This window comes from Mesoplodon bidens (genome assembly GCF_964165515.1).
Source record: "Mesoplodon bidens genome assembly, chromosome: 18".
Taxonomy (NCBI): domain Eukaryota; kingdom Metazoa; phylum Chordata; class Mammalia; order Artiodactyla; family Ziphiidae; genus Mesoplodon; species Mesoplodon bidens.
The window spans coordinates 45,335,528-45,348,386 of NC_138175.1; the positions used below are offsets into that span (position 1 = coordinate 45,335,528).

Consider the following 12,859-nt stretch of genomic DNA (forward strand, 5'->3'; position numbering starts at 1 on the left):
GTCTTAGAGATTCTCCTGGCATTATCACTGTCTATCAAAGAAGGGGTCCATCAAAGCTGCCCCAAGGCCCTTCTTACCCTAGACTATGAAGTGGCTGTAGAAAAAACCGTGAGCCACCCCCCAGCCCTTTGCTACCCATTGAGCACTCTAGGCTCTTTTAAGATACATCTACACAAACATACATGCACAGAGGCACACACATGACAGGACTGCCCCAGTCAGCTTGGGGAAGACAATTCTACAGTGCATTTTGAGGAGAGAAAGAAGTGAGCCCTGAAGGGGAGGGGGCGAAGGAGAGGCTAGGGGTGGGAAAATAGAAATGCCCTGATCCTTACAGCAAGGATGGGGGTCAACTCTTATCTTGAGGTGCTGGCTACCTGACTCGGCTCATCCTTAAAGAAAGGGTCTGGGGACTTTGGTTCATGAATCCTTGATCTAGGAGTTAAAGGTCTAGATGACTGGGGTTCCTGGGAAGCAGAGCAGAAGGCCTGGACTCGTGGGTCTTAGGGAGAAAGGGCTGAGGGCTTGGTCTCTCGTCTTGAGAGAGAAGGTACCTGGGACCCAGACTCCTGGATCTGAGGGGGAAGGGGACTGGGTCTCAAGTGCTATGTTCTTGATTGGGGAAACTTTGGAGGCCTGTATAATGGGACCTCAAGAGAGGATTTGGGGGTGGGGTCCGCTCTCCAATGCTTGCATCCCTAGAGGAGAAGGGAGATGATTTGTGACTATCTGGATCCGAGGGAGAGGAACACTGGTGGTGAGAGTCTTGAGGGAGAACCCAAAATCCACAATCAGGAAGGCCGTGACCCAGACTCCTGGCTAGGCCCGTGCATGGGATGGGACGCCTAGAATCTCAAGGCGGCGGGGGCCTGGCGCAGGCTCCCAACCAGGGTTTCCAAGCTTCTCCACTGTGCGCAGAGCTGCCACGCTATTGTCCTGGCCAGGAAGGCGGGGCCAGCGCGGGGCGGGGCTGGCGGCGCCGGCGCAGCCCGGGGGCGGCGGGAGGAGGAGGCGGCGGCGGCCGTGGCGCTGGGAGCTCCTGTCACCGCTGGGGCCGGGCCGGGCCGGGCGGAAGTGCTGGGGACGTGAGGGCGCGAGGGCCGGGACATGGGACCCGCCATCCCCGCCGCTCGCGGTCTGGGCCCGCTGCCGCTGTTGCTGCCACTATTGCTGCTGCTTCTGCGCGCGCAGCTCGCCGTCGGGAGCCTGGCCGGTGGGAGTCCCAGCGCTGCCGAGGTGAGGCCCGGCCGGGTCCAAGGGGATGGGGGAAGGGGCGGGACCGGGCCTCTGGACCCCGATGCGGACAGGTCCAGAGCAGAAAGCGCAGTCTTTCCAGCTAGGTGGCGGGGCCCCCCGGCGCCGCTAACTGCACTAGGCATTCAGAAAACCGTAAGTCCAGGCCCCATCTCCTTCATCATCGTCGTCCCAGTCCCCTCCAGCCCCCAGCGTAGGAACTGGCCTTTCCAGAGCCCCTGGTCCCAGAAGTCCAGTCCCCTCAGACCCTCTCGACCTAGGTGACTCAGCCCGAGACCCCTCCCACCTGAACAGGACCCACCAGGCAGCAAGGCACCTACAGCCAAGAATCTGGGCCCCCTGCATCCTCTGGACCCCTATGAGGCCTCCCGCAAAGCTCCTAGGACCCAGAAGTCTAGGCCGCCAGCCACCGCCCCCCAACCCAGGATGTAGCTCTCCATCCCTCAAGGACTTGGTGTCCAGGCCTGCAGGGCCCTGAAGCCAGGCCTTGTGGTCTTTGCACCCGAGAATTTGAGCATGAGCTAGGGATGGAGGGAGGAGGGGCCAGAACGCCTGGGTTCTGACCTCCTCCCCCGCCATTCACGTTTAACCCTTTCAGCTCTAGTGCGGCTGAGCTGGGGTGAGGGCGGAGCCTGTCTCCGCGGCAACAAGGCCGCGAGAATCCCGGGGGACCCGGGTCGCCATAGCAACGGCAGAGCTGGGGCGCCCCCGCCCTGTGGGAGCTGTTTCCCGGGGAACCAAACCTCTATGGAGGCGGTGCGCGGTGCTTGGTGGAGGGGGCTGGTGCTGGGGGTGTGAATATATGGGTCCTAGGGAGCAAAGGACCAGGGGACTCACATGCCCGCGTCCCCCGTGCCCTCGCTGACCCCTCCGTCCCCACCCCCAGGCCCCAGGGTCTGCTCAGGTGGCTGGACTATGCGGGCGCCCAACCCTTCACCGGGACCTGCGTACCGGCCGCTGGGAACCAGACCCACAGCTCTCACGACGCTGTCTCCGGGACCCGCAACGCGTGCTGGAGTACTGCAGACAGGTAGGCGGGACCTACTGGGAGGGGCGTGGCCAGCAAGAAAGGGGATCCAACTTGGGGCCGGGTCGCGCGTGAGAAGCTAGTCGTGCAAAGGCAAGGTCCAGGGAGATAAGGGATCCAAGAAGGCATGGGAAACTAGGGGACGTGGCCACCAAAGAGGCGAAGTTAGGACAGGGCCTGTTTCTGAGAAACTAGGTCAAGAAAGGGGAAGAACCGTGCAAAGACGGCCCGCTGAGGAAGGTGTCCAATGAAGAGACGGAGTTTAGCAATAATGTGGGGGACTCCTTAAAGAGCAGGTGTAGGTGGGCGTGACCAAAGGAGACGCGGGGCTAAGACAAAAAGACCTTTGGACCGGCGTGGCTGGGAACGGGGTGGAACCCAATGGGAGAGTGGAAAGCTAGGAGGCGTGGCTATGAAAGCAGGTCTAACACAAAGAGAAGGGATACTTACTGAGAGGCCAGAGAGAGAGCCGAGGCTTAACGAAGGGAGGAATCTATGGGGAGATAAACCTGATAGGGGGAAGGGGCCGAGGCGACTACAAGAGAGGTGGGCTTAGAGGGATTGAGTTTTTGGGCAATGGAGGGACCTTCGTAAAGAAACTGGACAGGCAAAGGGGCGGAGCCTAAGGATGGCGTGGCTTAAGGGAGAGGTACTAGGGGGCGTGGCCAACGGGCTTGAGGGGCTTAGATATCTAAGACCTGTTCTACAGAGAAGCAGGGCCTAGGGAGGAGAGGTCCTTATGAATACTAGAGACTTGAAAAGGGACATGGCCAGTGCAGAAGCGCAGGCGGGGCCGTGGGTTGATCACCCCCACCCGGTGCCCCCAGATGTACCCGGAGCTGCAGATTGTACGTGTGGAACAGGCGACACAGGCCATCCCCATGGAGCAATGGTGCGGGGATGCCCGAGGTGGCCGCTGTGCCCACCCCCACCACCAGGTTGTGCCTTTCCGCTGCCTGGGTGAGTCACAGGCTGGGGGAGGGGAACGGAAGGAGGGGGGCGTCTCCGAGGGGTGAGATTCTGGCCCTGGTTTCAGGCTCACATTAGGGAGATGGATGCCTGGGTCCAGAGTGGGACCGAAAAGCCTATGAGGATAAGAGATCTGGATTCTGAGGAAGGTAGGGCTAGTGGCTGTGGCAGTGTGTCACATCGATGACCCCCATTTGCCAGAGGGTGAATTTGTGAGCGAGGCCCTGCTGGTGCCTGAAGGCTGCCGGTTCCTGCACCAGGAGCGCATGGACCAGTGCGAGAGTTCAACCCGGAGGCATCAGGAGGCACAGGAGGTCAGGACCAAGCCCACTCGTCCTCACCCCCCAGAACCCAGGGATCCAGTCCTCTAACACCCTCCTCCTCCAGAACCCAAGAGTCTGGGCCTCAGCCCTCTCTTCCCAATGGGACAGAACCAGGAATCCAGGCTCCCAGCCCCATCAGCCCCCAAGACCCAGGCATCCGGGCTCCCCCCTACCTTCTGTTACCCCACAGTCCTGGCATCTGGGCCCACTCTTCCCGCAGGCCTGCAGCTCCCAGGGCCTCATCCTGCATGGCTCGGGCATGCTTTTGCCCTGTGGCGCAGATCGGTTCCGAGGTGTGGAGTATGTGTGCTGCCCCCCTCCAGTGACCCCCAACCCGTCTGGGACAGCAGTTGGGTGAGTGGGAGGGAAGCCTCCATGCCCAACCCAAGGCTCCTGAGGCAGGAGATGGAAGCCTGGGGGCCTGGGCCCAGGTTCTTATTGCCTGGGGTCTTCCGCTCCCTCAGTGATCCTTCCACTCGGTCGTGGCCTCCCGGGGGCAGAGTTGAGGGGGGTGAGGATGAGGAAGAGGAGGAATCCTTCCTACAGCCAGTAGACGATTACTTTGTGGAGCCCCCACGGGCTGAGGAGGAAGAAGAGGAGGAAAGAGCCCCACCCTCAAGCTCCCATCCCCCTGCAGGGGTCAGCAAAGGTGAGGCGGGCTCTGAACCCCCAGTCCCCTCCACCCTGGGGGGAGGATGATTTAGGGAGCCTTGGTATAGGGGCCTCTTTGGGAGGGACCTGTGGGGGAGAAGCCCTGTTGGGGGAAATGGGAGGGATGGGAATGGCTTTGAATAAAGTAGAGGTGGAAGGGGCAGCCTGTGAGGAATGCAAAAGGGGAGGGTGGTTTGGGGGTACCCGGAAGTGGAGGAGTCATTTGGTAGGTCTGAAGGATTACTGGGGGGAAAGCTTGGAGGATAGTGTAATGGATTCCTAAGCTTTACAGGAACAGACCCAGTTCAGAACCACATTTCACATGATGCCAGGCAGCAGCTATGGCTGAAGTGCACACATGAGGGTCTCCAGCGCGCTCTAGGAAATGCAGTTCTCTGGGAAGGGAAGGAGACCTGGAGCTGGGCTTCTGGCTGACTCCCTGGTTCCTGGCCTTGCAGCGACTCCCACCCCGAGGCCCACGGATGGTGTGGACGTGTACTTTGGCATGCCTGGAGAAATCAGCGAGCATGAGGGGTTCCTGCGGGCCAAGATGGATCTGGAGGAGCGCAGGATGCGTCAGATTAACGAGGTGATGGTGCTGGGGGCCTCAGGACCCCCCATAACACAGAGCTCCCTAAATATCAGGAAATTCCTCAGGGACACATTGAGACTACCTCTAAAGAGTCCCCAAGACCCCATTAAGCCCCAGTCCTCAACACCACCCCTAAGATGACCAGGGATCTCTGACCCACCTAGAATCCCACTGAGATGCCACCAGATTCTATGGAAACTCTGATGCATGGTACTCTTCCACTTTAAATTCCTTCTGAATCCTCTCTCTTGGGAATCCAAGAGGCAGGGGGACTTAAGGGATCTGGAGACTCTGAAGAAGGATGGGAACAGGGGAGATTCAGTGGGTAGAGCAGGGTGGATTCTAGGATCCTGAAGCTCCCCTTGTCCCCAGGTGATGCGTGAATGGGCCATGGCGGACAACCAGTCCAAGAACCTGCCTAAGGCCGACAGACAGGCCCTGAATGAGGTAGGACAACCTCCAGGGTGTCCTACTCAGGCCTGTCCACTACCTGGGGCACACTGGGTCTCAGCCTGGCTAAGGCTTTGTCTGGCCTCATCCAGTTTCACCCCTTCCTACTTGCATGGGCCTCTCCAGGCCCCACCCTTACCCTCGGCTCAGCCCCTCTTGGCCTACATCCAACCTGACTTTGCTTCCCTCCTCTTCCCACTGGCCATGTTTTGCCCTGTCTTAACTTGATCCTAGCCTCTGAGGGCTGGCTCTGGAGGCCTCTCCCAAGCTGGGCCCCTGCAGACACAGCCCGGTCCTTCTCAGCCTCTCTTTGATGCTCGGCCCTGCTCCCTGACTCTGATCCTGCCCCTGTAATCTCCCTTTTACTCGGTCCCTCCTCAGTAGTCCCGGCCTCATGACTCTCTGACCCACCTCTCTCAGCCTCACCTTAGTACAGCCCTACCCTGTGTAGACCCCACTCGCCTGAGCGCTATTACTTGACTCTTGCTCCTACCCAGCTCAGTCTTATTTAGTTACAGCCTGTCTCCAGCGGGTCCTGCCCAGGCCTGAGCCCTACCTTTCCTACAATACTTGGCTCCTTTCATCTCAACACAGGCCAGCTCTGTTCCTAGACTGTTCCTGCCCATGTAGTGAACACCTTCAGCGGGGCTCCCAGCAGGCCTAGCCCTGCCCCCACTCTACCTGGCCCTGCAGCCCCAGCTCCACCAGTCAGTCTCCTGTCACCTAGTCCCACCCCAGGTTGACTCTGCCCAGGCCTGGATCCACTGCACGCCTCCCTCTCCCCCGCCACTTGACCCTATAGCCCTACCTTTCCAGACTGCCTTTGACCCGGGTTTCACCCCACTACGCCTCTCCTGGCCCTGTGCCCACCCCCTCGCCAGCACTTCCAGTCCATTCTGCAGACCCTGGAGGAGCAGGTGTCTGGTGAGCGACAGCGCCTGGTGGAGACCCATGCCACCCGAGTCACTGCCCTTATCAACGACCAGCGCCGGGCTGCCTTGGAAGGTTTCCTGGCGGCACTGCAGGGGGATCCGCCTCAGGTGCGGGAGCCGTGGGGGCAGAGGGCAGGGGGTGGAAAGGGCTGGGGCAGGCCTGGGCAGCCTTCATCGCTTCCACAGCCAGAGCGCGTCCTGCTGGCCCTGCGGCGCTACCTGCGAGCAGAGCGGAAGGAACAGAGGCACACGCTGAGGCACTACCAGCACGTGGCCGCCGTGGACCCCGAGAAGGCCCAGCAGACGCGCCTCCAGGTGCTCAGGTTCTTCCAGCTCCCAAATTCTCAGCTAGCCCTCAGCCCCCGGCCTCTTGGACCCCATCCCCCAAACTCTTCTCTCGCCCCTCATACCCTCTTTCCATCCCTTGGACCTCCTTCCTATCCCTGGAACCTCCCCCTTCTGTGCTTGGGACCCATTCCAGTCCCTCAGATCCTCACTTCCTGACCCTGGAATGCTGCCTCCCCGACCCCTGTGCCTTTGACCCCTTTCTTGAATTCCCACTCTCTGTCCCTTGACCCCACTTCTTGTCCCTTGGATTCTTACTTCCTTTCCTAGAATCCCCCTCCTGCGCCTTGAACCCTGTTCCTGTCCCTCAACTCTCCTTTTTCCCTAACCCCACTTGTTCTCCCTGGCACCCTTGCTCTGTGCCCTCAGATCCTAATTCCTGTTTCTTGGATGTCCTCTTCCTGTCCAAGAATACTCCATTCTATGCTCTTGAACTCCAAGTCTTGCCCTTGAACCACATCATTTCTATATGACCCTCCAATTCTACTTCCTTCTTCAGAACCTCCTCAAGCCTCACTTCCTATTCCTCAGACCCTGCTCTCTGCCCCTCCTACCCACTTACCATCTTCTATACCATATTCCTTGTGCCCTATACTTACCTTGTCTCCTGTGCCCCACCTTTCCTAGCAACTACTCCTTTTCCTTCTTCCTTACTTTCTTTCCCAAGACTCTCACAGCCTGTCTTCTGTACATCTTTTCCTTTTTCATTGTATTCCACTTCTCCTTCTCCAATTTCCTTCCTCCCATGGCCAAGTTCCTGGCCCTTGTACCCTACTTCCTGTCCATTGTATGTGCTAATTTTGCTTGGAACCTCTTGACCTTCCTCCTTCACCCTGCCTCCGTTTCCCCATCTCTAGCCTGCACTGCTCAGTTCATCCGTCATACTCACTCCCCCACAGGTGCAGACTCACCTTCAAGTAATCGAGGAAAGGATGAATCAGAGCCTGGGGCTGCTTGACCAGAACCCCCGCCTGGCTCAGGAGCTGTGGCCCCAGATCCGTGAGTGCCCAATCCTGACCCCCAGCCTTTGACTCCCCTGCCATTTCAGCTATCTATTCCTGTGTAACAAACTCCCAAACTTAGTAGCTTAAATCAACCACTTTCTTTTCTTTTCTTTCTTTCTTTCTTTCTTTTTTTTTTTTTTTTTTGAGTTTGGGAAACCAAGGTTTATTCCAGTCTTTCTTTAAAAATGGTCCACAGTCCTTCAAGGACCTTCATTAGCATCACTTGAAAAGTTTGTTAAAAATGCAAGTTTAGGGACCTCACTCCACACCTGTTGAATCAGAATCTTCTGAGACATGGATGGAGAATTTGCATTTAACAACTTCTTTGAGTAATTCAAATGCACACTGAGGATAGGAAATCTTCATCTTCTGGTCATAGGACAGCATGTACCCGGTATTATAGCTGTATTAAATCAACCATTTTCATTGCTCATGATTCTGCCGTCTGCTCTGGGTTCTGCTGGGTGCTTCTTCTGCCGGTCTTGTCAGTAGTCCAGCGTGTCACTACATTTGGCTAGCAGGTCAGCTAAGGGCTGGGACTCTGGCACAAATGAGCCAATCTCCCTCTCTGTGTAGGCTCAGGGCCTCTCTTCGCCATGGAGCCCCTCCATGTGGTCTCTCCAACAGGGGAGCTGGACATGGTGGTTCAGGCTCCCCATACTGTGCACGTGGAAACTGCCAGGTCTTCTTAAGACTTGGGCCCACCTTCTATTGGTTAAAGCAAGTCACAAACCCAGTCCAGATTCAAGCTGCAGGGCCTTCACAAGAGCATGAATACCAGAAAGTGTAACCCCCAGATCTGCTGTGACTTCCTCCTGGATGTCCCATGCCAAACCCTAATTCTCCTGCCCTTTAAGGAGGCTGTTCTCTTTAACTTCAACCTCCATCCTCCAACACTCAGCTCCACTTCCCCAGGTCACAGGTATGCCCCCCCCCCACCAATCACTCTATTGTTAGGGTGCCATGCATTCACCCATTTTTGTTTTGTGGATCCCTATGCTCACAACGTCACCACCTTTCTGCATGTTCCCCTCAGAGGAGCTTCTCCACTCTGAACACCTGGGCCCCAGTGAACTGGAAGCCCCTGCCCCGGGGGGCAGCAATGAGGACAAGGGTGGGCTGCAGCCCCTGGATTCCAAGGATGGTGAGTTAACCCAAATATACATAATCCCAGACTTTGGGGTACAGGTCCCCAACCTCAGTTCTAATCCCCTAAAGTGTGGGGGTGTCTTAGCCACCACAGTGAGTGGCAGAGGGTGGGAAGGAATGTCTGAGGTTGTAGAGGCCTCTGTAGGATCCTCGATCCTCCTTCCTCGGCCCCTGGGAGGGGGCTTCCCCGCACTATCTTTGGTGATGCTCTCTTCTCTTCACTGTTCCACCTGCCTTGCCTCCTCTGGCTGCCAGCAGACACCCCCATGGCCCTTCCAAAAGGTGAGTATCTCACAGAGTAGCCCCCAGCCACCAAATCCCTCTGAGTCCTTGAGCCCAGAAAGGCCTCCTGGGATGGTGTCTGGTGCCCCTTCTGACCCCCTCTTCAGGCGGGGGTAGTACCATTCTGGACTCGCAGGAATGAGATAGGATTTGGGGGGTAGGGTCCACAGAACAAGATGCTGCATCCTCTGGGAAAGAGAAGATGTCCCCCCTGGAGCAGTATGAACGAAAGGTAAGTTAGTCGGACCCACGGGCACCGGAGGGAGGATGGGCCAGGGGGCCTGGACTCCTAGGTCTGAAGGAGGAGGGTGCTAGGGGTTTGGGTTCCTTGGCCTCAGAGGAAAGAAGGGACTGAGGACATGGACTTCAGGGTCCTAGGGAAGGAGAGGGCTGGGGGATGCCTTCTTGGGGCCCAAGGAAGGGGGAGGCAGGGGCCCAGACTTCTGGGTCCCTGACACCTCCTGCTCCCCCAGGTGAATGCGTCTGTTCCAAGGGGTTTTCCTTTCCACTCATCGGAGATTCAGAGAGATGAGCTGGTAAGAGGAGGAATATTCTGGGGACTTAGGGGAAGAGGTCAGAGGTCAGTGGGCTAGGCTGTGACTCCCAAAGCCACGCAGGGCCCTGGTGAGCCTCCAAGATGACCCCGGCCCCATCGCCTCCCCCTGCAGGCACCAGCTGGAACAGGCATGTCCCGAGAGGCTGTGTCTGGTCTGCTGATCATGGGAGCAGGTGGCGGCTCCCTGGTCATCCTCTCCATGCTGCTGTTGCGCAGGAAGAAACCCTACGGGGCTATCAGCCATGGCGTGGTGGAGGTGAGAGGCAAAGAGACCTGGAACGGGGAGGACTTCCAGAGCCTGGGGGTAGAGGGGCTGTGAGGTCTGCGGTCAGGTCCCTGTGGCCCACTCCGCCTGCCCTGCCCCTATTGCAGGTGGACCCCATGCTGACCCTGGAGGAGCAGCAGCTGCGTGAACTGCAGCGTCACGGCTATGAGAACCCCACCTACCGCTTCCTGGAGGAACGACCCTGAACCAGCCCCCTTCACCCCTTTGGTTGAGCCCAGACCTTCCCTCTTCCTGGAGCCCCAGAACCCCAACTCCCAGCCTGGGGGAGGGGTCTTGAAAAAGTTCATTTCACACCCTTTGTGAGGGGGCTGGAAAGTCTTATTTCCCCTGTCCAATTCCAAATTTCATCCCTAAGAAATCCCCAGGTATTCCCAGCTGCCTCCCCGCTTGGGACCTCCTCACTTTAATTTATTTTGTACATTAATGTATTGTTCCTTAAGGTGACCACCAGTTGGTCCCACTGTCTGTTGTTCCCTGGAATTCACCCTCCCACGTGTCCCCCACTAATATCCCAATAAAGTCCTCTTCCCCACCAGGCCATCCTCTGTCTCTGTGGGGGAATCAGGGTATAATCAGCTCTGGACATTGGTGTGCAAGCCCGCCCAGACCTCCTTCACCTCTTTAAACTGTTGGAGAGATCTTTAAGTCTGGGCGGGGCCTTGGGGAGGGGCGGGGTCCAGAGATCTAGGCTAGGCTCCCACCCAGGAGCTTTCCGTGGTACTGACTGGGCAGCCACTTCTAAGCCTGTATCAGCTGGGTTCCAGGGTGGACTCCAAGGAGGCTGGGCTCCAGCAAGTTTCCCCTGCCTCCCACTCACCCTCATACACAATCGCATACAACATCCACCCCCCAACCTGTGAACTCGATCAGGGACAGGGAATCTTGAACTGCTCTTGTCATCCTTGAGTCTTAAGCCCTTCTGGGGGAGGTGATTAGAATCCCCTTGGAGTGTGGAAATCCAACCATGTGTCCCAGAGAGGGTTATGTGATGTCTGCAAGTGCATCGCATTTTGTGACATGTCAAGAGTTGTCCCTCTATATATACTGTTACCTGTCTCAAGAGGGTTGTTGTGAGGATTAAAAGGAGTAATATTTGTTGGGGCTTCCTTGGTGGCACAGTGGTTGAGAGTCCACCTACCGATGCAGGGGACACGGGTTCGTGCCCCGGTCCGGGAGGATCCCGCGTGCCGCCGAGCGGCTGGGCCCGTGAGCCATGGCCGCTGAGCCTGTGTGTCCGGAGCCTGTGCTCCACGGCGGGAGAGGCCACAACAGTGAGAGGCCCGCGTACCACAAAAAAAAAAAGTAATACTTGTTGGGACATTAGAATTGTGCCTGGCACTTCGCAAGTACTTGTTGAATAAATTCTAAAATGACATGGCAGCAAACATTCATATGGCACCCTGTGCCAGGCACTGCTCCAAGGGCTTTCATGCACTGGCACACTTAATCATTATTTCTACCCCATGAAGTAGGTACTATGACTATCCTCATTTATAGGTTAGGAAATGGAGGCAAAGAGAAGTTATATCACATTCCCAAGGTCACCATCTAGGAAGGGATGAAGCTAGGAATTCAACCCAGGAAACCTGGCTCCAGTGCCCATACTCTAGGCCATTTTGCTAACCTCCTGCCTAATAATTCATGGCTGTCCCATATGGTGTTTGGGTTGCTCACTGCAAAATTTCAAGTGATACCATTCATCTCCTAGACATTGTAGATTTGCATTTTTACCACAACTTCCCAGCAGATAGCAGTAGTGTGCCATGTTCTAATATCAGGATAGCACAATTTTCTGACAGATGGCTAAGGGAGGGAGCATGTATTTTTAATTCTTCCAACAGACTGATGAGCTCACAGTGATGAGCTCTACATAAGATATACATGAATTATAGGTCATGTATATTAAATATAGACATGGTAGGTATTGGGAGGAAGATGCCTACATGATGCAAGTTGGATACAATGCCACAGCTTTATTAAGAACCCAGTTTGCAACATCCTTCTGATACTGGCTTTACCATCAGGTATACTCAGAGCATTCTAGTAGAAATCTATAAGTAGCACCACAAGCAGGGGAAAAACTGCCTTTGTATTTTCACAGCCAAGGGTGATTAACAGGCTAACAATAGGTAAGGAGCTCCAAGCAGGTGGGATAGGAAATGAAAGGCCATTTTGCTCAATACGCTCAGTGCATGATTCCCTAATAATATTTGCATTTTAATGGCAATACTTAAGAGTAATTAGTTTAAAAACACTTTTTATTGAAATTCCAGCAGGAAAAATAGCTTTACTATTGCTCATTTGATGCTCTTGTGCCCCTAAACCACTCTTCTTTTCCCATTAAATACAATTTATTTCTTCTTTTAGTAAAGCAAAGTTTCCTAGAGACGTGTTATCACGTTAGTGGTGTGTGTGTGTGTGTGCGCTGATACATGTCGGGAAACACATCTTATATGTCAACAGAATCTAAGATGCCATCAAAAATAAGAAATACCAGGCTTCCCTGGTGGCGCAGTGGTTGAGAGTCCGCCTGCTGATGCAGGGGACACGGGTTCGTGCCCCGGTCTGGGAAGATCCCACGTGCCACGGAGCGGCTGGGCCCGTGAGCCGTGGCCGCTGAGCCTGCACGTCCGGAGCCTGTGCTCCGCGACGGGAGAGGCCACAGCAGTGAGAGGCCCGCGTACCGCAAATAAATAAATAAATAAATAAATAAATAAATAAGAAATACCATTATTTTATGTACCACAAAGGAAAAATGCGCAGACATTAAACTATGCCACATAATTGTAAGATGAATTCCAATTAAGTTCTTCCTAGAATTAATGAAATACAACATACTATTATGAATTTTTCATGGGTCAGCTGCCACTACGTGAGTACACACAGAAGAGCACAGTCGTGCTGGTCCAAGGCAGCTGATGTGGGAGACTTGTGCTGGCACCACCAATAACTCCACCTCCCAATATTCTTGTTCTAGTGCAGTACCTTCCTACCCACTGATTCTGGGCTTGGCCACATGACTGACTTTGACCAATGGGG

The 12,859-nt window shown here is 55.7% G+C and overlaps 1 protein-coding gene across 3 annotated transcripts; it reads left to right on the forward strand.

Moving 5' to 3' along the window:
- The first annotated feature begins 1,002 nt into the window (after nt 1-1,002).
- On the forward strand, nt 1,003-10,355 carry APLP1 (amyloid beta precursor like protein 1). 3 transcript variants are annotated; one of them, XM_081215345.1, is made up of 17 exons: nt 1,003-1,236; nt 2,141-2,284; nt 3,109-3,241; nt 3,452-3,564; nt 3,794-3,927; nt 4,038-4,222; nt 4,683-4,813; nt 5,189-5,263; nt 6,148-6,306; nt 6,385-6,513; nt 7,443-7,542; nt 8,584-8,691; nt 8,952-8,978; nt 9,140-9,210; nt 9,452-9,514; nt 9,647-9,790; nt 9,907-10,355. In XM_081215345.1, exons 1-17 carry the CDS (start codon nt 1,108-1,110, stop codon nt 10,003-10,005), a joined length of 1,944 nt encoding a protein of 647 aa, XP_081071471.1. In that variant the 5' UTR covers nt 1,003-1,107; the 3' UTR covers nt 10,006-10,355. The 3 variants fall into 3 exon arrangements, with proteins under 3 accessions (XP_081071471.1, XP_081071472.1, XP_081071473.1); XM_081215346.1 differs by having other exon boundaries at nt 8,955-8,978; XM_081215347.1 differs by lacking the exon at nt 8,952-8,978.
- The last annotated feature ends 2,504 nt before the right edge of the window (nt 10,356-12,859 follow it).